Genomic DNA, 26,040 nt, shown 5'->3' on the forward strand with positions numbered 1-26,040 from the left:
TGAATTCCATCTTTGCTTGATCACTTTCCAACTCACCAATGAACCCCCACCTATGCCCCGAGGATTGTGTTTTCCTTTTGGTACAATAGCCGGCTCTCACACATACGTGTCCAGGCCATGCGCGACTTCATCCTTCACCCCACAGTCATCATGAATGTTCGCATACGCATAAGTCGTCACATTTCTAAGTCATCACTTTTTTCTCGGTCCCGATGGTGACGACTTACGTCTAGTCTACTGTATATATTGTGGTGTAGCGGGCCTGCGGGGGCAGAGCATGATGTGGGGAGCGTGGTGGAGGAGTGGTTTTAGAGTGGTCACGTGCTTGCGCGGGATATAGGAGTGCGCGCCGCCTTAGGCGTGGTCGTAGTTGCTGTAGCCGTTGTGGCCTGCGGAGCCTGGAGGTCGTGTGGCTTGTAGAGTGCATCGCTCGTGGCAATAAAGCAGGGTTGTACTGTTCCCCCGCTCGTGTCTGCCTTGAAGCACCTCTGTCACGACACCACATTTGGCGACGAGTCTGTTCGGATCGGCGTGTGCAGAGTGGTTGGGTTCGGATCGGCAGCGAGTAACTCAGCGCACCCCGCGCGGCTCGAGGTCTACGCCGGGCGAGGGTCCGGAGGAGCGCATCGCGAGGAGCGCATCGCAGGTTTCGCGCGCCGCACGCACAGGCTTCGGGGCCAGGCGTCTCACCGTCACGGCCGGCTCAAGCATGACGAAAGGTCGGGGCACAGCGCACGGACGCGTGCCCGTCTTCATCGGAGACGACTTCGAATTGTTTTCTGAACAGTTGGGCTGCTATTTCCACACGAATGAGGTGGACGATGAAAGCAAGTGCAAATCAATCTTGCTCGCCTCGCTCTCAACGGAACGTTATCGGCTGCTGAGTGGTTTGTGGACGACGGCCGCGCTCGGAGTTCGTTTTATGACTGCTTTGCGAACCTCGGGAATGGTTTCTGCGAGGTCACGGCTAAAGAACGAGGACATGAAGTTCAGCTCAGACGCGGCGTCGGACGTCACGCAAGCTCTGAGGAATGTCCGGGGTCTCGATGGTCGGTGCGCAGCAGATGATCCGCAGGTCAGCGCGATGTTCCAGGTGCGCACGGCCGCGCGCACGGTCTTCGGCGCTGGTCGTGGCCGAGCGTTGCAATGCAGTCAGCCGGACGGCGGTCTGAGCACTCGGGGACGTCTACGGTGTGTGTGCCGAGAGTCATTGCCCATCATAACAGTCATGGATGGCGGTGTGCGAAGCGACCCTTACGTCCCGGGTCGAGACCTACTGCCGGTACGGTGTTCGGTGCATGGCGTACACTTTAACGCCCCGGGTCGAGTCTTGCAGCTTGGGTACAGAGATCCCGGCGACCCGGAGCGGGAGATACTGCCGATGTTGAACCTGTCTTCAATTGGTCTGGAGGTGACAAGATCAATGACAGTGGAGGTTGAGATGATCGGGGCACTGATGCTGCCCATGTTGAACCTGGTTTCAATTGGTCCGACGGGGACAGGACCAATGCCAGTGGAGGTCGAGATGTTCGGGGCACTGATCGGGTGTCGAGTTGAGTCCACTCGTGCTACCCTCGCATGGCACACGTGTGCCGGTGAAGCGCTGCCGGCGATTGGCGGGGCACACGTCTTGGTTGCCCATCAGGGTCAGCGGGTTGCGCTCCCGCGGTTCGTGGTGCGAGGGGAGGGGCTCGCAGTTCCTGTTTCGGAGTTCGTACCTCCAGGTGCACCTGTGCCTCCTTCGGGGCACGTACCTCCGTGTGGGCCCGGGCCTCCCTCGAGATGTGAGGGCGAGGTTCTGGCGGCAGGAGCCGCAACGATGCAGCGGGAGCGGCCGTTCATTGCTTCCTGCGACGATGATGTATGGTTCTGGAGCAACGGGAGCCATGCCAGCCGCGATGAGCTCTCGCGCTTCGGCTGCGCTCATGGTGCAATGTGCGCCCGTGTCGTTCGGGCGATTTCAGCGGGGAATTGCAGCGAGCCCGTCGCGTTCAAGAAGTTCGCGGATCGCGACTGTCGACGATGACAAGCAGGTCATCGCTACGTCGCGACGACAACTGAGAGACGGACACGTGATGTGGTTCATGGGTTGCTGTTCATTGCGTATTTGATTTTCATTGCTCAAGTGATGCAGTTTAACGTTGTTGAAATAAATGCCGACAGTTCGTGTGGGAGAATATGTTTGGCTGGGATCAATAGATGTGATGTTCGGTATGACCAATGTGATATGAAGGCTTTGGGGGTGATCGTGGCAAATAAAGAGGTTTTACTGACCTCCAGCTGCGAGGGCAGCCTGCTGTCATATGTGGGGATTATATTGGGAGAACGCGCTGTACGAAAAGGGGAGGTTGCATCTGCGCAAACGATGTTCTTGTTGCTTTATGACATGAGTGGATTTGATGTGTGGTTTTGTATGGGGATGCTAGGATTGCTGCCGTCTAATTGCCGTGTGGGTCTCAGAGATCGACTCAGAGCCGGGTCTGGTTCGCTGTTCAGCGTTGCCCCCACCCCTGGTTTCGGCAAGGTCAGACGTGCCGGGCGCCTGGGGCGCAACTCTCTGTTCTCATCCGATGCCGTTTGGACGTACGTTGGAATCTCGGCTGATTGTAATGCGTGGGTTTGTTATGGGGTTGTTGGTGCACCCAGCCGACGGCGCTGTTCAGCATCACCGCCCAAGGTCAGTCGGGTTTGCGCTGGCGCCACGGAGTCCAGACAATGGGCTTCCGGGCTCGGAATGTTTATCTTGTTCGGGACTGTCTGGGGGGGATGTGCCGCCTTGTCGGCCGGAGGCGTTTGATGGTGCCGGGGGAGGTTTGCTCGGGAGGTCGCCGCGACCTCGCCGGAGGGCGCGTGGTCATGAGCCGCCTGGGGGCGCTTCTGCTGCGTAGTGATGTTGTGCTTCCCGCCTTGCTTCCTGATATCTGTAACGCGGTCAGGGTTTTTGTGGGTTCGTCGTGCGACTCAGTCTTCGGAACCTGTCCATTGCAGTTCCACTCGCTCGCATCGACACGTTATATGGTGTGATGTGCCTATGCTTTTTGGGTTATTATCGTTTTTGTTATGATGATGCTTATTATGATGATGGTCATTTAATAATCATAGTTTTAGGAGGGAGGAGTGTGGTGTAGCGGGCCTGCGGGGGCAGGGCATGATGTGGGGAGCGTGGTGGAGGAGTGGTTTTAGAGTGGTCACGTGCTTGCGCGGAATATAGGAGTGCGCGCCGCCTGAGGCATGGTCGTAGTTGCTGTAGCCGTTGTGGCCTGCGGAGCCTGGAGGTCGTGTGGCTTGTTGAGTGCATCGCTCGTGGCAATAAAGCAGGGTTGTACTGTTCCCCTGCTCGTGTCTGCCTTGGAGCACCTCTGTCATGACACCACATATATGTATGTATATATATATATATATATATATATATATATATATATATATATATATATATATATATTTATTTATTGTTACGAATTTGGAATTCAATTGCACACAACATACAGGTTCCCTTAGTCAGCTATGTCGATAAGTGCATTTTCCCTAGATAGCTCACCTTTCATTGTTTAAATGTTCAGAGATCGATTAGATGTGCTGCAGATCGATTTAATAGTTAGGGAACGAAACAATGGAGACGTCCCTCCCCCTCTTCTGCAAAGAGGAAGAAGAACCCTGCCATCCCGTGACGTCAACAACTCCCTCCCACCTGTGGTTGAGCGGGGGGTGGATCACGAGGGCATGAGTCACGCTGGGTGCGGGGGAGTGGGTGGGAAGGATAAAGAGGAGATCCTTTCTTTGTTCGTGTGAAGAGTTCGTGGGAGTCCCGTGGTTGGGCTGAGTTTGTGGGCTGAGTTCGTGGGAGTCCCGTGGCAGAGTTCGTGAAGAGTCCCGTTCTGAGTCCCCTGTGCAGAGTTCGTGTGCTGAGTCCCGTGGGAGGAGTAAGCTTTTTTGCTTCGGAGAGAGCAGTCGTTCAGCAGGCCATCGGGTCCTGCTTGGCTTGCTTGGCTTGAGGCCTTCGGAAGCTTTTTGCTTCGGCTGGCTCATTGAGCTTCAGCTGCTGCTTTGTTTTGGAAGGAACTTGAGCCGGTTGTTCGGCTCGAGCTGTGAGTGGAGGCTTCTTCCTCTTCTTCCTCTCCTTCCTCTTCTTCTTGGTTCGTGGAGCTTTTTGTTCTCCATTTTGTTTCCCGGCTTGGTGCGACGCATCGGCCGCTTCTTGGAGTTGGATCCTCGGGGAAGTGACGATCGACAGGAAGGATCGGCGCCTCGTCTCACCGGCACGTGTTGAGAAGCGCGGGAAGATTCGCGGGAGCTCGGGAAGGATCGCGGCGATTGGTTCCAGATCGCTCTCGCTGGAGCCCGGGTCCGGACAAGTTGAAGACCACACGAGGTGGAAAGGTTCGAGTTAGGCTCTGAGTTTCAGCTCACCTGTCCTCTGAGCTGGAGCTCGTGATTCAAGGCCTCAGCCACCATTTCTTGTGTGTGTGTGTGTGTGTGTGTGTGTGTGTGTGTGTGTGTGTGTGTGTGTGTGTGTGTGTGTGTGTGTGTGTGCGCGCGCGTGTACGTGTGTCCGTGGGCCCGTCTAATAAGTAGGAACTGCTGTTCAGTGTAAATGACTGTACATAATAAGTAGACGGCTGTAGTTCTTTTGTCGTGCTTTTGTTGCTTATATAATTGCATACTTATTTTGCCTTATTTAATTGCATACGTGTTTCATTATTATGAATGTCCTTGTGTGAATGTAAACTGGCTCGTTGCATCCATTCCCTCATTGACTGAACATTTCGTGTGTTGGGAGTTAGAAAGCCATTGGTTTTCCGTAATAGGGGGACATTTGGACCGACGGTTCTCGGCGATTACGCCGCTCGGAATCACGCACGGACAAGCTCGCCTCGGCGGTTTGTTCCGTACGAGTTCCGTCGAGGGCGGAATACCCCGGTAGTTGGATCACGTGGGTATTTAGGTAAATTGAAGATTGGCAATCGACCCAACCCCACGTGATCTGCCGATTGGCGTATTTCGGTTCTTGTACAAGGACCCGTCGCTCTGAGTTATCCGGGCGGCGATCTATATTCCGGGTGATCGGTCTTGCCGACTCGACTTGCGGCTCCGTTCAGAGCGGTCGGTTGGCGGCTGACGCCCGGCCCGTAACAATATATATATATATATATATATATATATATATATATATATATATATATATATATATATATATATATATATATACATACATATACATATACATATACATATACATATACATATACATATATATATATATACATATACATATACATATACATATATATATATATATAAATTATATACAATGGGGCTGATGCTATTTACTACAAGCACAACGTATATTCCCTTCCCATACTGAACGCTGTATTCCCAAGTTAGCGACACAATATACTATGAAATAACTACACTTGGGTTTTATCTGCTTTGGTATGTGCTCCCCCAAGGGTCTCCAAAATCTGTCACAATAGGAACACCATTTCGACCATCCACAGTTATTATGTAATTTTAAAACTGAATTTGACTTCATCATGTTTATTTTGATCGTTAATTTGCGAATCTCACAGGCGACACTTATTTGCTATTTGAGCCGTGGGTTGAGAACTCTTACTCAAATGAAGTTGAGCTCAGATTCCAATGTCCCACAGCAGGTCGGCTCATGAATGACTTGGCTGTCTTGACCGACGGTTTTGGTGCTATATGTGTGCAGTAGTGTTGATTTGGGTCTGGTTATGAGTGAGTACCTTTGCTAGGTAAGATGAGTAAGAGTTGATGAAGTAACAATTGAAGTACTTGAAATTATTTGAAATTGGACTTTTGATTCTGGTTATGGTAGCAAAACAAAAATGGCTGGCTCCTTTCAAAAGGTACACCGTGATATTTAACATTCACTAGCAAGTGATAGTCGTCAAGGCAGCTGCCTTAATGTCCATTTGATGGACGCTGTAATCACTGTTGCAGTCCCCTGCCTCTGAAGCACCAGGGAGAGTTTTTCTTGATGCTGGGAAATGACCCCAGATGACAGCTCAAAGACAAGTGGCCTAACTGTGCTTTCTTGTCAGCCTGTTTAAATGAAAATGCTTGCTCTCTAAAGTAAAGAAACGAAAGTAGAAAAATCTACAGTGGATATGAGAGAAATCTTTGTGCTTTTAGGGAGCAAAGTGGAGCATGCTGCTGCTGAAGAACTGCACTGCACCCAGTTGACCCTCAATTTCTTTGACCGCCTGACTACTGTTGGTGTCACCCGTGACACTGGCCATCTGATCAAACGGTTTGATGAACCTTGTGGAGATTTTCTGATTTCAGACAGACTACGAGAGGTGACTTAACATGAGGGGCCATCTATTTATATATTGCACAGCACCTTCAGAAAGTGTTCACACCCCTTGACTTTTGTCACATTTTGTTGTGTTGCGGCCTGAATTTAAAATGGATCAAATTTAAATTTTTTTGTCACTGATATACACAAAATACCCCACAATGACAAAGTGAAAACATGTTTTTAGAAATTTTGATAAATTAATTAAAAGTGAATCGCTGAAATGTCTTGTGTCAATAAGTATTCAACCCCCTGAGTCAATACTTTGTAGAAGCACCTTTGACAGCGATTACAGCTTCAAATCTTCTTGGGTATATCTGTATCAGCTTTGCACATCTGGATTTGAGGATTTTCTCCCATTCTTCCTTCTAGATTTGCTCAAGCTCCATCAAGTTGGATGGGGAGCGTCGGTCAACAGCAATCTTGAAGTGTTTCCATCGATTTTCAATGGAAATCAAGTCTGGGCTTTGGCTGGCCACTCAAGGACTTTCACGTTCTTGTTCTGAAGCCATTCAAATGTGGCTTTGGCTGTATGCTTGGGGTCATTGTCCTGTTGGAATGTAAATCTTTGATGCAGTCAAAGGTCTTTTGCACTCTGAAGCAGGTTCGCCTCAAGGATTTGCCTGTATTTGGCTCCATTCATTGTTCCCTTTGTCCTTACAAGTCTCCCAGTCCCTGCTGCTGAAAAGCATCCCAATAGCATGATGCTGCCACCATTATGCTTCACAGACGGGATGATGTTAGATGGGTGATGAGCTGTGCTCGGTTTCCGCCAGATGTAGCACTTTACCTTCAGGCCAAATAATTCAGTTTTCATCTCTTCACACAACATAATCTTTTGCTTCATGATCTTAGTCTTTCACGTGCCTTTTTGCTATTTCCAGATGAGCTGCCATGTGCTGTTTTCTCAGGAGTGGCTTCTGTCTGGCCTCTCTCCCATAAAGCCTAGATTTGTGAGGTGCTGCAGAGATTGTTGGTCTTCTGGCAGGTTCTCCCATCTCAGCCAAGGTACTCTGTAGTTCTGTTAGTGGTCATTGGGTTCTTGGTCACCTCCCTGACCAATTTCCTTCTTGCCCAGTTGCTCAGTGTGGTTGGACAGCCAGCTTTAGGAAGACTGTGGGTAGTTCCATATTCTTTCTATTTCTTAATGATGGAGCTCACTGTGCTATTGTGAACTTTCAACACTCGAGATATTGTTTTATACCCTTCCCCAGATCTATGCCTCCTCACAATTCTATCTCAGAGTTCTACAGACAGTTCCTTGGACTTCATGGTAGAGTTTCTGCTCTGACATGCACTGTCAACTGTGGGACCTTATATAGAAAGGTGTGTTTCTTTCTAAATAATGTCCAATCAATTGAATTGGCCACAGGTTTTTTTTTTTTTTTTTTTTTTTTTTTTTTTTTTGTATACCTTGGTCGAGGCTCGTATGAGAGCTAACACACAACTCACAGCAAGGAGGCATGAGACAAGAGGGGCGGGAGTGGAAGGGACAAAACATTGGGGAACAGACACAGGTGAACTGTGGAAGGGAGAGGGATGGGGATGGGACGGGGAACATGGCGAGGGGAAGATGGACATTAAAGGGACTTTCAGGAAGGAAAGCAGGAGAATTGAAGGAAGTGGGCTTGGGTGGATTATCGGGGGTAGAAAAGATCGAGGATTTGGATGGGGGAAGATAAGAGGTGGTGGTGAACAGCTGTTTTGAAAGCCTGAAGGGAAGAATGGGAAAGAATAGAGTGAGGAAGTTTATTCCAAAGGCGGGAAAAAAGAGGAATGAAAGAGTGAAGATGAGCAGTGATTCGTGATTTTGGTAGTTTTACCAGAAGGGGGTTATTAGAGGTGGACTCTAATAACGTTGTGGAGACATCTCAAGGATGACAAAAGGAAATTGGATGCATCTGAGCTCAGTTTGGAGTGTCATAGCAAAGGGGTTGAATAATTATCGACACAAGACATTTAAGCTTTAAATTTTTTAATAATTTGTAAAAATTTCCAAAAACATGTTTTCACTTTGTCATTATGGTATTTTGTGTAGATCGGTGACAAAAAAATTAAAATTTAATCCATTTTAAAATGAGGCTGAAAACACAACAAAATGTGACAAAAGTTGAGGGGTACTTTCTGAAGTACTTTCTGAAGGCGCTGTATACTCCTTCCCTTCCTTATCTTTGCTTCCATCTTTTTCAAAATACCTTTCATTTCTCTCCCCACATCTTCCACTTTTCTCTCCCTCCCCTCCACTAATTTTAAATTTAAAAAATTAATAAATGGTCCACTTGCTTTCATGGAAGATTTGTCATTTTTGTCCCACCTTTCTCAATGAGGAACCTCTTCAAAGTCTTAACCATTTTAATTCTCCTTTCCTGTCTCAAGACTCCACACTATGCACAAAACCACAACTTAGTCATTTCTTTTTTGTTCAACTTATTTTATCCACAAGTTTCAAACAGTGAATGTATTTTTTTTTAAGATAAAGATAAAATTTGAATCAATAGCTGTGTGTTGGTGATGTCCAACAATCTTATTATTATGACGCTGATGGGGACAAATTGACTAATGATGATGACATTTACTTCTTTCAGATGCTCTTGATGCCTCCTGATTCTGAGCTCGCTGAAACCTACAGTGAAAGAGAGAAGAAAGAGTTCATCTACGTTCTTTTCCGCCACCTGTGCCTTGGTGGTGTTGTGTGTCAGTTTGAAGATGTCATTGATCCTTACTTGGACGTTACCAGGGAGATTTACAAAGAACTCATTAGGTCAGCACTTTAAAATCTATATATTACTAAAACTCTCATCTTGTATGTATGTATGTATGTATGTATGTATGTATGTATGTATGTTAGGTGGTCGCTAGAGTACCCTTATTTTCACTTTTTCCGTCTGTCTGTCTGTATGTATGTATGTTTGTTTGTTTGTATGCGTGTTTGTTTGTAATGGACAGCTCTGGAGGCCAGAGGAGTCAACCGATTTTGACGAAACTTGACAGGTAGGTTCATACCAGCATCTAGTTCTATGCTTTTGAGCACCGTTGCTATGGACACCACCGTGGGACTTTGAAATTTTTGAAAAATCATAAAAAAATAATTTTTTCGAAAATCAAAAATCGGCTTCCAGGCTTTTTTGCGCACTATAATCAACCTCTTTGTCAAAAGATTTCAGCCCGATCCGTCAAAAACTGTATGACTAGTATGCAATTATGTAGCGACCACCCATGTCGCCTACCGGCTTGTATGTATATATGTATGTATGTATGTTCCCAAAATACAGCCAAAACGGTACATGATAGGGCAAAAAATTTAGGCCCACCTTACTCAACATTCTCCTGCGGTGTGCAGTATCAAGTTTCGTTCAAATCGGGCAACGAAAAAATTATTAAAAAATCAATTCCCGATTCAGTCAAGTACTCTTCAGGAGAATTTGATTACTGCAAACAACCTCAGCGGTATAGTTCACTGGAGATTTTTTTATCAACTTATTGATAAAAGTTTTTATCAATTATTTTTTTTTTGAAATGATTTTTTTTATCAACCGCTGTCACAACGGGAACCCAACGGGTTCACGGGTCTGCTAGTAGAATATAAAAGTAAACTCTCATACAGATATCATGCTTACATATTTTGCCCAGCTATAGTCAAGGTTCCTTTCATATTTCTTTCTTCTTTTTTTTTCTCACAATTCTCTTTATTCATTCTAATTCTTGCTTTTTCTTCTCTTTCATCTCTTTTACTCTCTATTCCTCTTTTCTTTATCTGTCTCTCCAAGAAGAAGTGAATTATTGCAGAAATTTTTCTCTAAGTCTCACTTGGCTGTGCCTGGATGGGTTTGAGGGTTGTGGAGTAACAGCTGAAACCCAAATCCTATCCAGGTTCCTCCTGATGACTCCATCTTTGCTCTTTATCTCTTCGGGCTCCTTCTTGGTTTTCCATTTCATTACAACTGGAAAATTTCAGAAAGCTTCCTTTGTACTGGAATAGCAAAGAGAACACATGCTGGAATTTGATTTCATTGGAGGAATAACCTTACATGTGAACTGAGGTAGAAAAAAGTAAGTTCATTCAGTGAAGGCCAAACATCATGTTTCTTCTATTGCCAAGGACTATTAAAATGAAATAATGGTATGCGTGTTCTGTTCATCACAAATCTAGTTTGCCAAAAATTGTTCTGAGTATCACTGTTTTTGAGGTGATGATAGATCAGGATTGTAGTCAGCATGGTGTCGAGGAGAGTGAGGAGGCTTGCAGTGACAAGTTGTTGCTTGGATTATTTGGAATTCTAGGACAATTGCAGAATGGAGAAAAAAAATTTAACTATATTTAATTCTTACAGTGTTGTGAAGGATTCAGATACCAAGTCACTCCGCATTACATCTGCTGTATATCGAATTGCTGCTTACGTAAGTATCACATGAAAGCAATCCATTCTTGATAAGCACGATAATCACTAATTGGATGCCATTATAACTGTACAAAACTCAAACGTTTTGTAATCATAATAATAATTGAGACTCATGGAGGTGGAATTGGTAAAGTCTTGTTGCATTGCACTCAATACTGTAGGTTTGATTCCCGTAGCTGCTCAGAACCCTTGTCTGGAGAGGCGATAGGCACACCACTGGGTCTATTTGCCAATTAGAAATGCCATTATGGACTTCCAATGTCCTTCTTATGGTTATGACCAAAAGGATCTTCACCACCACTGTAATAATTACTTATGATGAAATATTTTTCCAGGACAAACATGGAAGTTGCTATCCATCTCCTCGTGAACATGAACAAAATTTTGCTTACCTCATACTTGATCCATCCAAACATCAAGCCACTGTATTCTACCATTGTTACAGGACTAAAACTAGTTGGTAAAGTGTTACCTTGGATCAGTGGTGAGAATATCTGAGTGGTTAACTCGAACAATATTGCCAAGAGATTAAAGTTCCCAGGTGTTAAAGTCAAAACAGGCTGAACAGTTGCAACTATCGACACACACTAGTTCTTCACCTAGTTATAACCATTGAAATCTTTCACAATTATTAGCTTTGCCCATTCTAAAGGGACAAAAGAGGCGATTATAATTGGTCTGTATAATCAGAGTCCACACGCAGATCAACATTAATATAGATTGTTCATTCTCAAATCTATTGTAATATATATATATATATATATATATATATATATATATATATATATATATATATATATATATATATATATATATATATATATATATATGCCCTTGCAAAGCTCTGAATGATTAAATGTCTCAGTCTTGTTATTTCCTTGTTCCACTTCAAACTCAGTTAAAATTTGCACTTGTTTATAAACATTTTCTGCCACTTAATTGTATTTGAATTGCATGTCAAAAATATTGAGTTAATGATGAAATTTGTTTTGTTATACAGTACTGTACTTCACTTCTGTATATTTGCTTGAATCATATTCATTAAACTTTTTCCACTTCTGGTCATAATTCGTATTATTCACAAAAATGAACATTGAAATGTTGTACAAAAGCATGAACGTCTTCTGAGTAGATGAAAACACATTTGGTGATGTTATATGGTGATATAACAAATTGACAGGACATGCTGATCAAGCTTACACACCTTCAATCCGAGGTAGGTCAGCGCACACATTAATGCTTCACCCTGCATTCAAAGCACCAGGGTGCCAGTTTATAGTTGGGATGAGATTCAAATTCATGTTAGACATTTGAGATGAATTTGAGATGAAATGAACAATTAATTACCTTTGACTTTACTTGTTTAAAACATCTCAATCATACTGCTCACAGTGTTTGTACACGGCATTCATGTGGTTGTACAGACTCTCACTTGGTTGCGACAGGGTATGTTCATGATGTTGTGTTCACCACAGTTGTAAATCATCAACATGGGGTTGTATTCGTATTTTTTGCATTACATATCATTAATGGGGATTTATTTCATCATTTATGAGATAGTGAATCGTTTTTGGCCTGATCTCTCAATGGTGAAGAATCACTTCAAAAATTAAATAATTCTCGTATCCAGATTTGCATCTTCACCATAATTGAATAATTTCTTCCTTCTCACACATTCAACATGTCCACCAAGTTTCATCCGAATCCGTCCACAACTTTTTGAGATATCATGCTTTGTATCATTTTTAGCCCAATCTCTCAATAGTGAAAAATCACTTAAATATTCTAGTAGTCAGATCCGGATCTGGATCTTCACCAAAATATAATCAGTTTGGCCTTGTCACACACCAAACCTGTCCACAAAATTTCATCCAGATCCGACCACAACTTTTTAAGATATCCTGTACACAAACAAACAAACAAACAAATGAAATTGCTCGTTGAGCAAGGAATTGCCGGAATAACTTTGTCATATCTCCATGATCTCTGAAAAAAACAAAAACCTGGAAATCAATTTGGTTCTTATATGTCGATAGTGCTACTGTTCAATGAGTTATAGCACTTAGTTTGGTCATAACTTGGAAGTCAATTGGACTTGAAATGGCGTTTTTATCGCAATTTGAAAGTTTTGACCCGACCCCCCCGACATTCGACCCCCGACCGCTAAGAAGGGTGTTGGTGTGACACCCCAATGAGACATATGGTTGGATACAGTATTGGAAGATGCACATTTTGGATTTCGTTTGAAGTCGATACAACCATTTTAGCGGACGTTATTGCGAAAATAAGAATTTCGGATTTTTGGTGACCTTGACCTTTGACCTAGATTCACCAAAACCGACAAGTGTCTAAGTTGGATCATGGCGGACGTTTGTACCCAGTTTGGTTATGATCGTTGAAATGGTGTGGCTGCTACAGGGTAAACAAACACACAAACAAACAGACAGACAGACAGAGACACAGAATGACACACACAACCGACCAACATAATTGCCGAAATCCGAAGGATTCCGGCAATTAACAAGAAGAGGACGTCGTGCAAAGCACGATACTTGCAAAATCCATTAAACAAATTTGACTTAAAAATAATTGGTGGTTGAATGCATTGACCAAATATGCAACTCCACTTCAACTTTCAAGTCAATTGGATGAAAATTGAGGATCTTTGAAATACCATCTTAGTTGTTGACCTTTTGGTCCATGATGACCTCAAAAATAATTGGCTGGTTGAATTCAGTGACATGAAATATAAACCCTCTTCAAATTTCAAGTCAACTGGATGAAAATTGAGGATTTTAGAAATCTCACCTAAGTTGTTGACCTTTGACCTATGTTGACCTTTTGACCTCAAAAACAATAAGCTTCTTCCTTGTGACAAACTCGACCATGTGGTTAAGTTTCGTGAGGATCGGTTTTAAATTGTGACCTGCAGGTGACAAACAGACAGACAGACAAATAGACAGAATAACAAAATCGACTGACCAATGTACTTGCAAAATCGAAGAAGTCGTGCAGAACATGATACTTGTAAAATCCATAAAACAAATTTGACCTCAAAAATGATTGGTTGTTGAATTCAATGACCAAATATGCAACTCCTCTTCAAATTTCAAGTGAATCGGATGAAAATTGACAATTTTAGAAACTCGGCTTATGTTGACCTTTTGGCCGATGTGGACCTCCAAAATAATTGGCTGGCTGAATTAGTGACCTGAAATTTATATCCTCTTCAAATTTCAAGTCAATCGGATGAAAATTGAGGATTTTAGAAATACCATCTTAGTTGTTGACCTTGGGACAATGTTGATATTTTGGTCTATGATGACCTCAAAAATAATTGGCTGGTTTAACTCAGTGACCAGATATACAATTCCTCTTCAAATTCCAAGTCAATCGGATGAAAATTGACAATTTCAGAAAGTCGGCCAATGTCCTTTTGGCCAATGTTGACCTCAAAAATAATTGGCGGTTGAATCCAGTGACCTGCAATATAAATCCTCTTCAAATTTCAAGTCAATTGAATGAAAATTGAGGATTTTAGAAATCTCACCTAAGTTGTTGACCTTTGACCTATGTTGACCTTTTGACATCAAAAACAATAGGCTTCTCCCTTATGACAAACTCTACCATGTGGTTAAGTTTCGTGAAGATCGGTTTTAAATTGTGACCTGCAGGTGACAAACAGACAGACAGACAGACAGACAAATAGACAGAATAACAAATCGACTGACCAATGTACTTGCAAAATCTTCAATTTTGCAAGTAACAAACAGACAGAAAGGGGTGAAAACATCACCTGCTTCACCTTCGGTGGCAGAAGTAATAATTACAGGAGCGAGGAATTGTCAGACATGTCTGATTTAGACTGGGCTGAGAAACCAACAACCCAGTTTAAAGTGTCAACTCCAACCTTGCATGAACTTCAGGAAATTGTAAAGAAAGCTCAAAACAAGTGTGCCCCAGGACCAAATGGTGTCTCTTATCTGATATATAAGTGGTCTCCAGCCATATTATCTCAACTTCACAAGCTCATAGTAGCTGCTTGGAGGAAGAAGCTTATACAGTACATCATGAATGGCAAACCGCAGAAGGAATATATTATATTCCAAAATAATACAAGTCGAAGCAGCTTGGACAGTTTTGACAAATATCTCTCCTTAACGTTGAAGGTAACATTTTTCGCAATACTGAACTTGCAAAAAGGTTAACGAACTACTTAGTCTCAAACAAATATATTCTTCCTAACCTACAGAAAGGAGGGATTCCTGAAATACCAGGATGTGTGGATAAACAGCAATGATTTGGGAGGCTATTATAGTAAGGATTATATACACACATATTAATATGTGATCATACACATGACACGTGACATATTATACATATTGTTACGGTATCGGCACATGCGCAGGGCGCACGAGGTGCGTACTTGGACCCACCGTCATACCGACCCCTGAGGCCGCTGGACCACGAATAACTCCACAGCCCAGAGGGTTGTCAACCAAACGCGGAAGCCGGTTGGGATAATTATGTCTAACAGGGTCCTCTCGCCTATTACGTCGTTATCTGTTAGTGACCTAATGACTTCAACATAGGTACACTCCCTCACCGTGCACCCAAGCACTTATTATGGCTGAGCGGAACCATGAGTGTGGTGTTGGCTAATTGGCAGAGCTAATCATTGGGGCAAAAACATCCCGTCTAGCTATTATGTACACACTATGTCGCATTAATGAAAGAAAGAAACTCTCACAAAGGAAAAACCCTAACCCAAGTCTTATATATCGAGTGGGGATAAGTGGGGGAAATGAATGAACAAGCAGGATAAAAGATAAATATCTTTTCTTCTGCGAAAGAGTAACTATTCCCACAGTTCAAAATCAAAATAACTGCTTTCTGCTACTGGGAAAGGAGTGAAAACATTCTAAACAATGTAGGAAAGCCCCAAGTACAGCCAATCAGAAAACTGCACAATAGCCCCTTCAAGGTTCCCGAGGGTTTGGGTGTACAGACAGTTACACAGATCAAGGGAGTGAATCATTACTTCGGCACATTCTCAGCGTTGATAAAGAACAACATTACATTGACTAGCGCTACTCACAGAACCTCGTCGACAACTCCCACAATGCATCTACACAAAAAGCCATGCATTATATTCATAAAATTTGTGAACCAAATAAGAAATTTCTAAAATTATGTTTGATTGTGTACTAATTAATATACTTAAGTCTTCCTGGAACTTATGAAACATTTCCAGGTTGTTACATTATAACGACGTGTATGAGATAACATTTTAGCTTATCCTCATTTTTTTCTCCTTCATCAGTTTCTGCATTAATAAAAATTCACAGAAAATAAGAAAAATATCCACTCGTCGGGAGCTGTAATTCACACCCATGGGAATACCCTTAACCTGCTGAAACATTATCCCACACAAAGACACAAAAGTCTTAAATAAAATAAAATTAACAACATCCTTAAACTTCTGCTTCTCAAAACAATGAAAACTTGATGATTTCGTTTTTTTAGAAAAGAATGCTCTATCAAGTCAGACACATAAAAACTTATTAAAATTGTTAGCCTTGTCAATTACTTTGAAGAGTGAATCCCTCATTCGTACGAAATCCAAATTTGTATATAAGGTTGAAAAATCAAAAACTTCAACTGACTTGATATTGAGGCATCTAATTCTATCTAAGAACTAAAAGCAAGAATTAATGCACCAGAAAGTGTTAATACCAGAATTCTTCTCAATTGCGAAACAATATTTTCTGAACTGTTCCCTAACAACTTGTACACCTGAGTTAACTATAACCGATAACTGCTTGGTGGAACACTGCCTGGCACCCGCTGTAAGCACGAATTCTGCACGTTCATGACCTCCATGCTGCATATGCAGTTTACCACCAGGCATGTAGTGTCAATTTCAAGACAAAGAAGCAGATTCCAGTATCTCAACAGAAGAACATGGAGTGCTCAGAGAGGGCAAAACTGGCCTGGCCAAAAGATGACAGGAGAACAGAAACATTCCTGGAGGTTGCAAGTTTTCTTGAAGAAAATGATGATGAGCAGATAATTATATATGATCTTATTGACCTCGTGGAACAGAAACTGGTTGACTGAATATGAATCATTTAGCAACCCCTGCACTGAAGCTGAAGCTGTAAGAACACTGCGGTGACAGAATCATCCAAACCGAGACCAATGGTAAGCCAAACGTGGTCACATTCAGGACAATGACTACGACTGTGCTTCAGAACTAATACAGCCAACAGGAGGGAAGATCCTGATGTAGAGGATATTAAGCTTGTACATTCACTGCAAAACTCATCAGAAAAGATATCAAGGCAGTGCAAACTTCCAATCAAGTGAACCCTTCTTGCGATGAGCTGGAATCTGAAGAGGCCTGCATTCAGTTCCTACTAGAAAGATTATTTGTTGGGAAAAATGTTGGTGTCGAAGTCACTTCAATTGGACAAGCAATGATGCAGACTACCAGACCATTGGTCCTGTGGGCACCACTGCAATTTCAGTTCAGTGCAACTGCAGAATCACTTCTCATCACACTTCCTCATTGACTCACATAATCACCATGCTTTCTGTTGTTCCTATCAAGAAGTACACCAATTTGAAGGAAATGCTGCTTGATCACACAGAACAGACGTACCAAACCTGATTACTCAGTTTTTCCAGTTTCTAGCCAACAACGTAGACCACAACATCTGAATACTAGGTAGCCACTACACCTTCCACGGTATGGGGATGACTGCTACCATCACCGCTGGAAACCAAGCAAGCATGCAAATCCCCAGGGCAAAGGTCACCCCTAGCGACATATCCATGGTTGGACAAGTGCAGATCAGATATCACAGAGAAGAGAGTCATGGCACATCGGCACTGACCTATCAGAAGCTCGTCAACATAAAGGCCCAGGATACAACTGCACATCTTGATGTGCTTTGGAAGACGTCCATCATGTTTGAGTCACCAAGGCCAACGTGGTCTGCATTGATCAGCTTGCACTTCAGGGCAAACACCCTGGGAAGGCATCTGCCATGTTTCTGCCAATGATCGATAGGAATCCGAGTGACACCACATGCATCTATCCACTCAACACTGACGTTTGTCAGGTGCCATGATGTCACCCCAATCATCACCTTCAAACAGTCACTCTGGTGGAAGGCTATGATGATTATCATAATTGAGCATGTCAAAAGCGATCTGAGAAAAATAGTCCTACATCTTGGGGGCTTTCACACACAGGTGAGTTTCCTTGGATGTATGGGACATCTGATGGCTGCATCTGGGTTGCAAGAACTGCTCGAGTTGATCTATGTATCCAATGCAGTAGTCCACATGCTGAGTGGCAAGGCCATTGCTTATGCAGTTCGAGCACACTTCATTGTTGATGCATCTCTCAATGCTCTGCTGCTGTCCAGCACATTTGATGTCCCTCTACCACATCAACCTGACAACTCAGAAGACATAGAGTCTGAAAATCTGGATTCTGATGAAGCAGCCGCAACCCCATCAGATGATGACACTGCTGCAGTTATGAGTGGGAGAACAGACATGGACAAAGTTGCTGTCCTCTATGAGAAGCTGATGGATGTTTCAATCTCTGCAGAAGAAGTTTGCCAGGCTAATGTGCCAAACAGAATCAGGGACTTCTTGAAAATCAAGCTGAGTTGGTGAAGATGTCTTCCAGAACTGCAGCTCTCTGGGTTCAGTATATGGATATGTGGACATCCAGTGAAAGTTTTCTGGTCATAGTGTATTGGTAACTGGGCATTACCCCGACAGGCTATTTCATAAATGCAACCCTACCTGGCAGCATCATGCCACAACCTCTACACAAAATCTGCAAGGGTATATATGTACAGCAGAAGTCCAGTCTCCAAGCTCAACATCCTGATGTCCAAAAACGATTTGAAGAGGGTAACCATGTGGGAAGAACAAGTGATCACCTGTAGGCTGGTCTTTCCTCAGATCTCATGATCGAGCAGGTGTTGATGAGGAGCATGAAGACTAGTGGGTGCCTCACGAGAGGGAGAGGAATGACAGAACAACTACTTGTGATGTGGTTGCTATCTACGCCTGTCTGTGCATAAGTTAACATGGCAATGTAAGAACTCACAGGAGTGAACTACAACACAGGAGAACAGAACAAGGACATGATGAGAGCCAGAAAAACCCACGACTGGAAGGGCATGGTAACAGTTCTCCCTCTGTCTCCAGGAGCGAAATCCTTTCTGCTCTGACCCAAATCTGTGGAACATTGTCACTGGGGTCCCACACACACCACACTATCAATGTTGACACAGCAACGGCAGTTGGAAGTATGATTCTGAAGTCCATGGATGGGAAGACTGCTGTGAGTATACATTCAGGAGGAAAGACCAGGTTGTCAAACTCAACATAAAATAGTCGGTCAAGATTGACGGCGATGAAGTCCAACTCGACACACAACTCCTATTCCAGAGACTCATCACTGCTGCAAAGACATCAGATGATCTCAAATCAGCCTTCAAATAGGAGTTGTGCTGTCACCCACCAGCCCTCTTCGTTTCATCTCTGCTGTTTCGAGAACCACAGAAGTCAGCCCTGGCTGATGCCATCTGGGGTCTTCTGACACCTGATGTTCCAGTGATGACGGGTTATGCCCAGTATGCCTTGGATGGTGGGACACTACTTCAGTGCATCCCATGGCCATGTGGAGCCACATACAAAGACATCTGCAATCAGTACACTGAGTATGTAACAAAGAAGTATGGAGAAGCCATTGTTGTGTTTGATTGCTATGACGGCTCATCCACGAAGGATAGGACACAGCAGAGACAATTCAAAGGAAATGCTGGTGCAACCGTGACATTTACGGTGGACATGGATGTCACCATGAAGAAGGATCAATTATTGGATAGCAAGCAAAACAAGCATTGCGTCATCAACATGCTGAGTGAAGATCTGCAGAAGAAGAACTGTCAGACACACCATGCTTTAGGTCTTTAGGAGGTGCTGATCTCCTTATTGTGCAGAGGGCTGTGGAGTCTGCTGCCTGCTATGGTCACCAACAATGTGCTGGTCAACGAAGACACAGACTTCGTCCTTCGAGTCTCAACTTTCATGACCTGTTCTTCTGCTCAGAGCCTAAGAAGAACACAAAGAACCCTCACATCTGGAGCATCAAGGTGGTCAAGCAACAGCTTGATCCAGACACATACAAAAACATCCTCTCCCTTCACACTGTTTTTGGATGTGACATCTCACCTGTATGGAAAGGAGCTTCCCTCAATAAATTCAAGACAAGCAGTTACTTCCATGAGCAAGCCAAGGTGTTTCATGCACAGTCAGCTTCTTCTGATGATGCTGTCGGTGCAGGAGAGACAGCCTTGGAGATCCTCCACAATGGGAAACCCGGCAAAAAGCAAGATTCTCTGTGGCACTCGCGGTTCTGTGAGAAGGTGGCTTCCAGCACATGTCATATTCAGCCACAGAGTTTACCACCAACATCAGCAGCAGCAAAGTGCCACAGCCTGCGTGTGTACTTTCACGTTCAAGAGTGCAAGGGATCTGGAGATGGACTCCTTCCAAAAGAGTGGGGGTGGCGGGAGAGTGACGATGGGCTTGTCCCTCTCCAGACAGACCGAGTTCCTGCTCCTGAGGAGCTGCTGCTGGTCATCAGGTACAACTGCCAGACCAACTGCAACAGCTTGAGGTGCAATGCAAGAAGCACGACGTTGAGTGTATTCCTGCTTGTGGAAACTGCAGAGGATCTGGTTGTACAAACACAACAGAGCTGACATTTGGTGAAGATGAAGATGATGTCTTTGTTGGTTTCTGAATGCATCTTGTACATTGACATGGGTTACCCATGGTGGGGAGAAGCTGACAATAAGGCAACTACTCATCTTCTATGTTGATCTGTTTCTCTTGCATCATATAACATGTACATGTTCAATGCCAGGTTCTCTGCAGACTCTTTGTTGTGTTCTGAAATCTCAGTATTGCAAAGGTTCTCAATATTATGCCTCGATTTAGTATTATGTTTTGTCATGACTCGTTCTGACAGTTGAGGTTGTTCAATATTTGTATTTTCATTTTTTAGTTAGTTTGTGCAATGGCAATCTACAAAAATAGGACCGCCTGTCCTGAAGCTCACCTGGATCAGGAGCAACAGTCACTCAAACCCCCGCAGACTCCCTTAAACCCTGAACTTTTTTTTAATACCGTGAACAAACTTTGGTACATTACGGGTGATGAAGGTCGTGGTCAAGTTTAATGAAATCATGTGTGTAGTTTTGGAGAAGACAGCAAAAGACCTACTTTGGGGGCAGGGTCCAAAACTCCCACGTTAACCCCTTAATGAGCGCAGATTTTGATGCGGTCAATACACCTTCGTTAGGCATCAGGTATGAAGCTTGTGGCCAAGTTTCATCAAAATCGTGTTTGGTTCAAGCGATAATGACTGAAGTGTTTATGGACTCACTGACTGACTAACTAACTCACCTATGGACACTGCTCGATCACACAAGCTCACCTGACTAAATGTCAGGTGAGCTAATAATTATAAATGAGCTTCAGTGTTTTCTTTCATTCTTTATCACATCATTATGTAAGCATCATTCTTAACTTGTTGACATGTTATTATGTATCAAGAATAGTATACATCTCAGTATTGCGTTTTATTTCATTATTTTAGTATTAAATTTGTAGCTATCAGCTGTGACTGCCTCATAGTGATTCAAACCCCAACTGCTTGCCAACAGTTTCAATAAAATCAATATCTAACAGTCTACTGAAACCTTCAGCTCGGCTTTAACATGTTTAAAGGATAAAATGGGGGAAAAATGACATTTCTCAATGGGGGTCATATTCCAGTGATTTTCACAGGTTTCCCCTTCTCGGGCCCCTTAAGACTTTTTATATGTGATGGAGGACATATTGAGGAGTATAAAAGAGCGGAGATAACTTTTTGTTGCAACTTGTTCAAGGTTTACCAAGACTTTTCATAAAATGCTTGTACGAAATAAAATACTCATGTTTAACGACCCCAGTTGCATGAGAGGAGAATGTTGGAGTTGGGGGGGGGGGGAGGTGAAGGGAAAGATTTCTGCTTTGAGGAGCAGATACGTTTAATGCTTTGATGCAACTTGTGGGCCTGTTGGTCCGATGGACCATATTTTTCATTGGTGTTCACAGCCTTGTAGCATACCTGCTTGCTGTACTGCTTGAGCATTAGTTTGCCTTTCACCAAGCCCAAATATGTGCTGGGGGCCAACTTGGGGATTATATATGACTAGATTCTTATTATTGTTGTAAATATTATTAGTGTTAATTAATATATGCTTTGTTGCAATGTTATCATTGTTTTTGTGATTTATTTTGTAATTACAATGCCATGCCGTGGTCGAAGGACGTGTGAAGCTGCTTTATGTACCTCAACATGGCGTGCGTTTAAAACATGGGAATTCTTACGGATTTTTGGAGTGCAGTCGAGTCTTAAAGTGTCTATCGGATCGATAGAGTCTAAGGGGTCTTTGGGTCTTCTCGGTCCTCAGGGACTTTTGGGCCCTCCAGAATTTTTTGGGACTTTTGGGTCCTCGGACACACACACACACACACACACACACACACACACACACACACACACACACACACACACACACACACACACACACACACACGACTCATCCATTTAGAGTTAACTAGCAAAGTTCAAGTTAACGCCCATGGGCGGGTACAGTTATCTGTTGAATGGCGTTGGTCCCGTCTCGATCGGATGAAATTGAGAAATTGATGTTATCCGGTGACCTTGACCCCGTTACCTTTGACCTTGACCTTGATCCCCTTATGTCCGTTCCCAAGGATCACATATGCCAAGTTTCATCTCATTCTATCCAAAGGTTTGGCCGTCTATAAAGGACAAAAACATGAAAAATTGACGTTTTAGTCAATGTAGGACGTCATAACTCGAAAACCAGAAGTCGGAAGTGAATGTCGTCAATCAACTGTGTCATTTAATTTTGATTATCTGTCGAATGGCGTTGCTCCCGTCTCGATCGGATGAAATTGAGAAATTGAAGTTACCTGGTGAACTTGACCCCGTGACCTTTGACCTTGAACTTGACCCCCCCCCCCCCCCCATGTCCGTTCTCATGTCCCAAAGATCACTCATGCCAAGTTTCACCTCATTCCATCCAACGGTTCGGCCGCCTATAAAGGACGAACAAACACACATACATACATACATACAAACATATTCTATTCTATTTTTTTAGTATAGTAGATAACATTTTAAAATGGTGGTATCCATAGATTGTAGTTTTCACTTATTACCTCCACCACCAAGGGTAGATGGAGGTTATATTTCCACCCTTCTTTGTCTGTCTCTCTGTCTGTTTGTCTGTGTGTTTGTCTGTCTGTCTGTGAGCACAATATCTCAAAATGTTACGGACGTATTCGGACCAAATTTGATGGATAGGTTGGCTGTGTCACGGGGACTAATTGATTTTACTTTGGTGAAGACCCAGATCGAGGCACCAGAATTTTTAAAGTGATTCTTCACCGTTGAGAAATAGTGATCAAAAACGATATATGGCACGATATTTCTAAAACCAGAATCTGATACTCTCGGCCCCCACCTTCTGGGCGGCATGAGGAATAGATATCTATAATATGAAAGCTCGATGTTCGATGGTTTTTGAAATATTACGGACACTAAAGTACACGGACGGATGGACGGATGATCGGTCGGTCGGTCGGACGGAGCTCATTTTGATGTCACGTCTCCGATCTTGTCAGAGGGGCTCGGACAATTATGGACGGATTCGGACGAAACTTGGTGGACAGGTTGGGTGTGTGACAAGGACGAATTGATTTGATTTTGGTGAAGATTCGGATCTGGATCCGGATTCGAGATGTTTTTTTTTTCTTCCAGATTTTTGAAGTGATTCTTCACCATTGCAGGTGAAGAGGAGGGACGAGGGACGAGGAGGATTATAACAAAACTTGGTGGATGAATTGGTTAAATGACAAAAACAATCCGATTCGATTTTGGTTAAAGTCCGGATCTAGATCCGTCCCATCAGTGGGATCCAAGATGTAGAGTGTCAAGCCTGTGGTTTCACAAAATGTCTGTTTGTGTGGACCACGAGGTACTCGGGAACTTTGGTTCTGGTGAAGACCTCTGATGATCTTAATAAAGACTTGGCTGATTTCCGTTCGACCCACGAACTTCCTCGAGTCCTGAAGTCAGAGCAAGCATTTAATAAGAAGAGAGCACGAATAAACAACCATAGGTTGGTAAACATAGCGCAGGCTTTGAGGTTCTTCTGAAATGCGGAATACTGCATTGCGTCACAGCGCATTATTAATTATTAATAATTATTAATATTTTAAAATCATGCCACATGTTTTTTGGACTTATCAACAGCTCCGACATGGTGGAAACGTTCCCGAAGGACCGAAGTTCTTTCCAAACAAGTTTTTTTTTTTTCCCCGAAGCGTTTGACATAATTATGTGGTTGGTTAATATCGGAGGGAACGATTTGTGGCAGTTTCGAATCAAGAACAACATTTGTTTTAAATATTAACGAGACGTTCAAGTGAAGGTTCTGAAAATTTTGTAAATTAATATCGATATTCAATTTGCTCTCGTTTTTGCAACTTTAAAGGGGAAAAGCAGCTTTACATTCATGAAACTAGAAAGGTGTTCGTTAGTACAGGTACGTTCCTTTTTCAGGTTTATTGGAGTAACCGTTAACAAGCGGTTAGGCGGTTGGACTAGCCGTTCTCGAGTTGAAAAGCAAGTCCAGCTGCAGTGACTTCGGAGAACCACGAACCAGCGTTGTCGTTTTCGTTGCAGCGTTGAATGCGGAGAATATGGGACTTTAGGCTCCTGATTGATGTCTTCACTCGTCTCGACATCCTGCCCCCCCCCCCCACTTCCCTCGACGCTGACCGCCATGGCATTTTCATCCAAATCTTTGGAATATTCAGCCTCTGTTGCTTTGGATGTTGGTGAAACCGCGTTATTATCCAATGAGGGTGACAATGGCAAAGCTTATGTTGGCAACTCTGTTAGTAATTCTGCATTAAGCGGTAACACCTGTCAAGCTCATCAATTGCCTCTCAGTCGTTGTCGAGAACACGCAACAGGTGTGGTATCTGACGACGCTGATGAAGCGCAACAAGAATTGGCTGGAAGACTACCTTTACCTTTAACCCTCCAAGAACCGAGTTCTAGTTACTCACCCATTAGGAACCACCGAAGGTCTCAGCAGGACGTGGCAAAATTTCGATCAGAAGTTTCCGTTTGTGCTCACAAGAACTCCTTTCTGTCGTCACACTCACCGCCATCATGCTCGAGTCATCGTGAGCCTTTGACTGCTGCGTTCCAGCTCAATACTGAAACTCAACGTCGATGTCACACCTTGTCTGGGCACAAACCAAGATTGCATTGCCGTTCTCAAGCTTTCCCATTAACTTTCCCTTTCAACCATCCGCGCCGGGTGATCTATTGGATTTGGCCCACATTTCAAACACTCCTTGCAGCTGCCGTGCCAATTAGACACCCGAACGATGCACACCTTCCAAGCACAGATCAGGTACCAGGTGCAGGCTCGTGCTCAAGAAAAACAATGTGTTTGTGACTTGTGCAAGAACTTCTTTCAATGGCAGCAGTATCGTTCTCTCGCCACCACATTCTACTCGCAAGCAGTGGATATCAACGCTCTTGCCTGCTTCTTCGTGTAATTATGGGGTAACAATGTGGGAAGCTTTATAATGTTCTCCTGAATTGTTTGAATACATTCCCGTTGAACAATTTCCTAAACCCAAATGAATATTGTCTCTCCTTCTCCCACCCAGTCCAGCTATGACCAGGCTGAGCCAAAGTCAGCCCCAGCTGGACCTGCAGCAGAGTGCTGTCCTTGCTCACTGCATGTGTAATCGCAGCAGCTTCTTCGAAAGAATAATTTATTATGAGACAGCAGCGAAGTAAGAGCCGTTTATTTATTTATTATTCCCCCCCCCCCTGTTGGACTTCATCCGAAACGGGGGCTTATCGATTAGGTCTTGTCCGTCTGCATCCAGATCTCAGATATGTATGGACCGATCTTGTTCAAACTTGGCACACAGATCATGAATGATGGCTAAAACTATAGTTGGTTACAGTTGTAATTACAGTGGCGCTCACATAATAACTCCTTAATTCCCCAAACTGAACTGGGTGATTTTGAGTTTTCCCTGACTGGGGATTCAGCCGTCAATGGTCCCATGAAGTTGGAAATTTTCACACCAATAGAGTTTGCTGTCCATCCATCC

The 26,040-nt window shown here is 43.6% G+C and overlaps 1 protein-coding gene across 4 annotated transcripts in view; it reads left to right on the forward strand.

Annotated features, from left to right (window-relative positions):
• Nucleotides 1-26,040, forward strand: part of CFAP300 (cilia and flagella associated protein 300) — an 83,720-nt gene that overhangs the window by 52,728 nt on the left and 4,952 nt on the right. For 2 of the 4 annotated variants that reach the window (XM_085894777.1, XM_085894780.1), the window contains exons 4-7: nt 6,154-6,320; nt 8,905-9,080; nt 10,651-10,717; nt 11,055-11,778. In XM_085894777.1, the coding sequence (XP_085750903.1) occupies nt 6,154-6,320; nt 8,905-9,080; nt 10,651-10,717; nt 11,055-11,183 (539 nt within the window). In that variant the 3' untranslated portion in view covers nt 11,184-11,778. Of the gene's footprint in view, nt 1-6,153; nt 6,321-8,904; nt 9,081-10,650; nt 10,718-11,054; nt 11,779-25,584; nt 25,714-26,040 lie in introns of those variants that run through there. The other 2 variants (XR_015061576.1, XM_085894779.1) reach the window with 2 other exon arrangements.

This window comes from Eptatretus burgeri, chromosome 9, assembly GCF_056783735.1.
Source record: "Eptatretus burgeri isolate ZD-2024b chromosome 9, Ebu_testis_v1, whole genome shotgun sequence".
Lineage (NCBI taxonomy): Eukaryota > Metazoa > Chordata > Myxini > Myxiniformes > Myxinidae > Eptatretus > Eptatretus burgeri.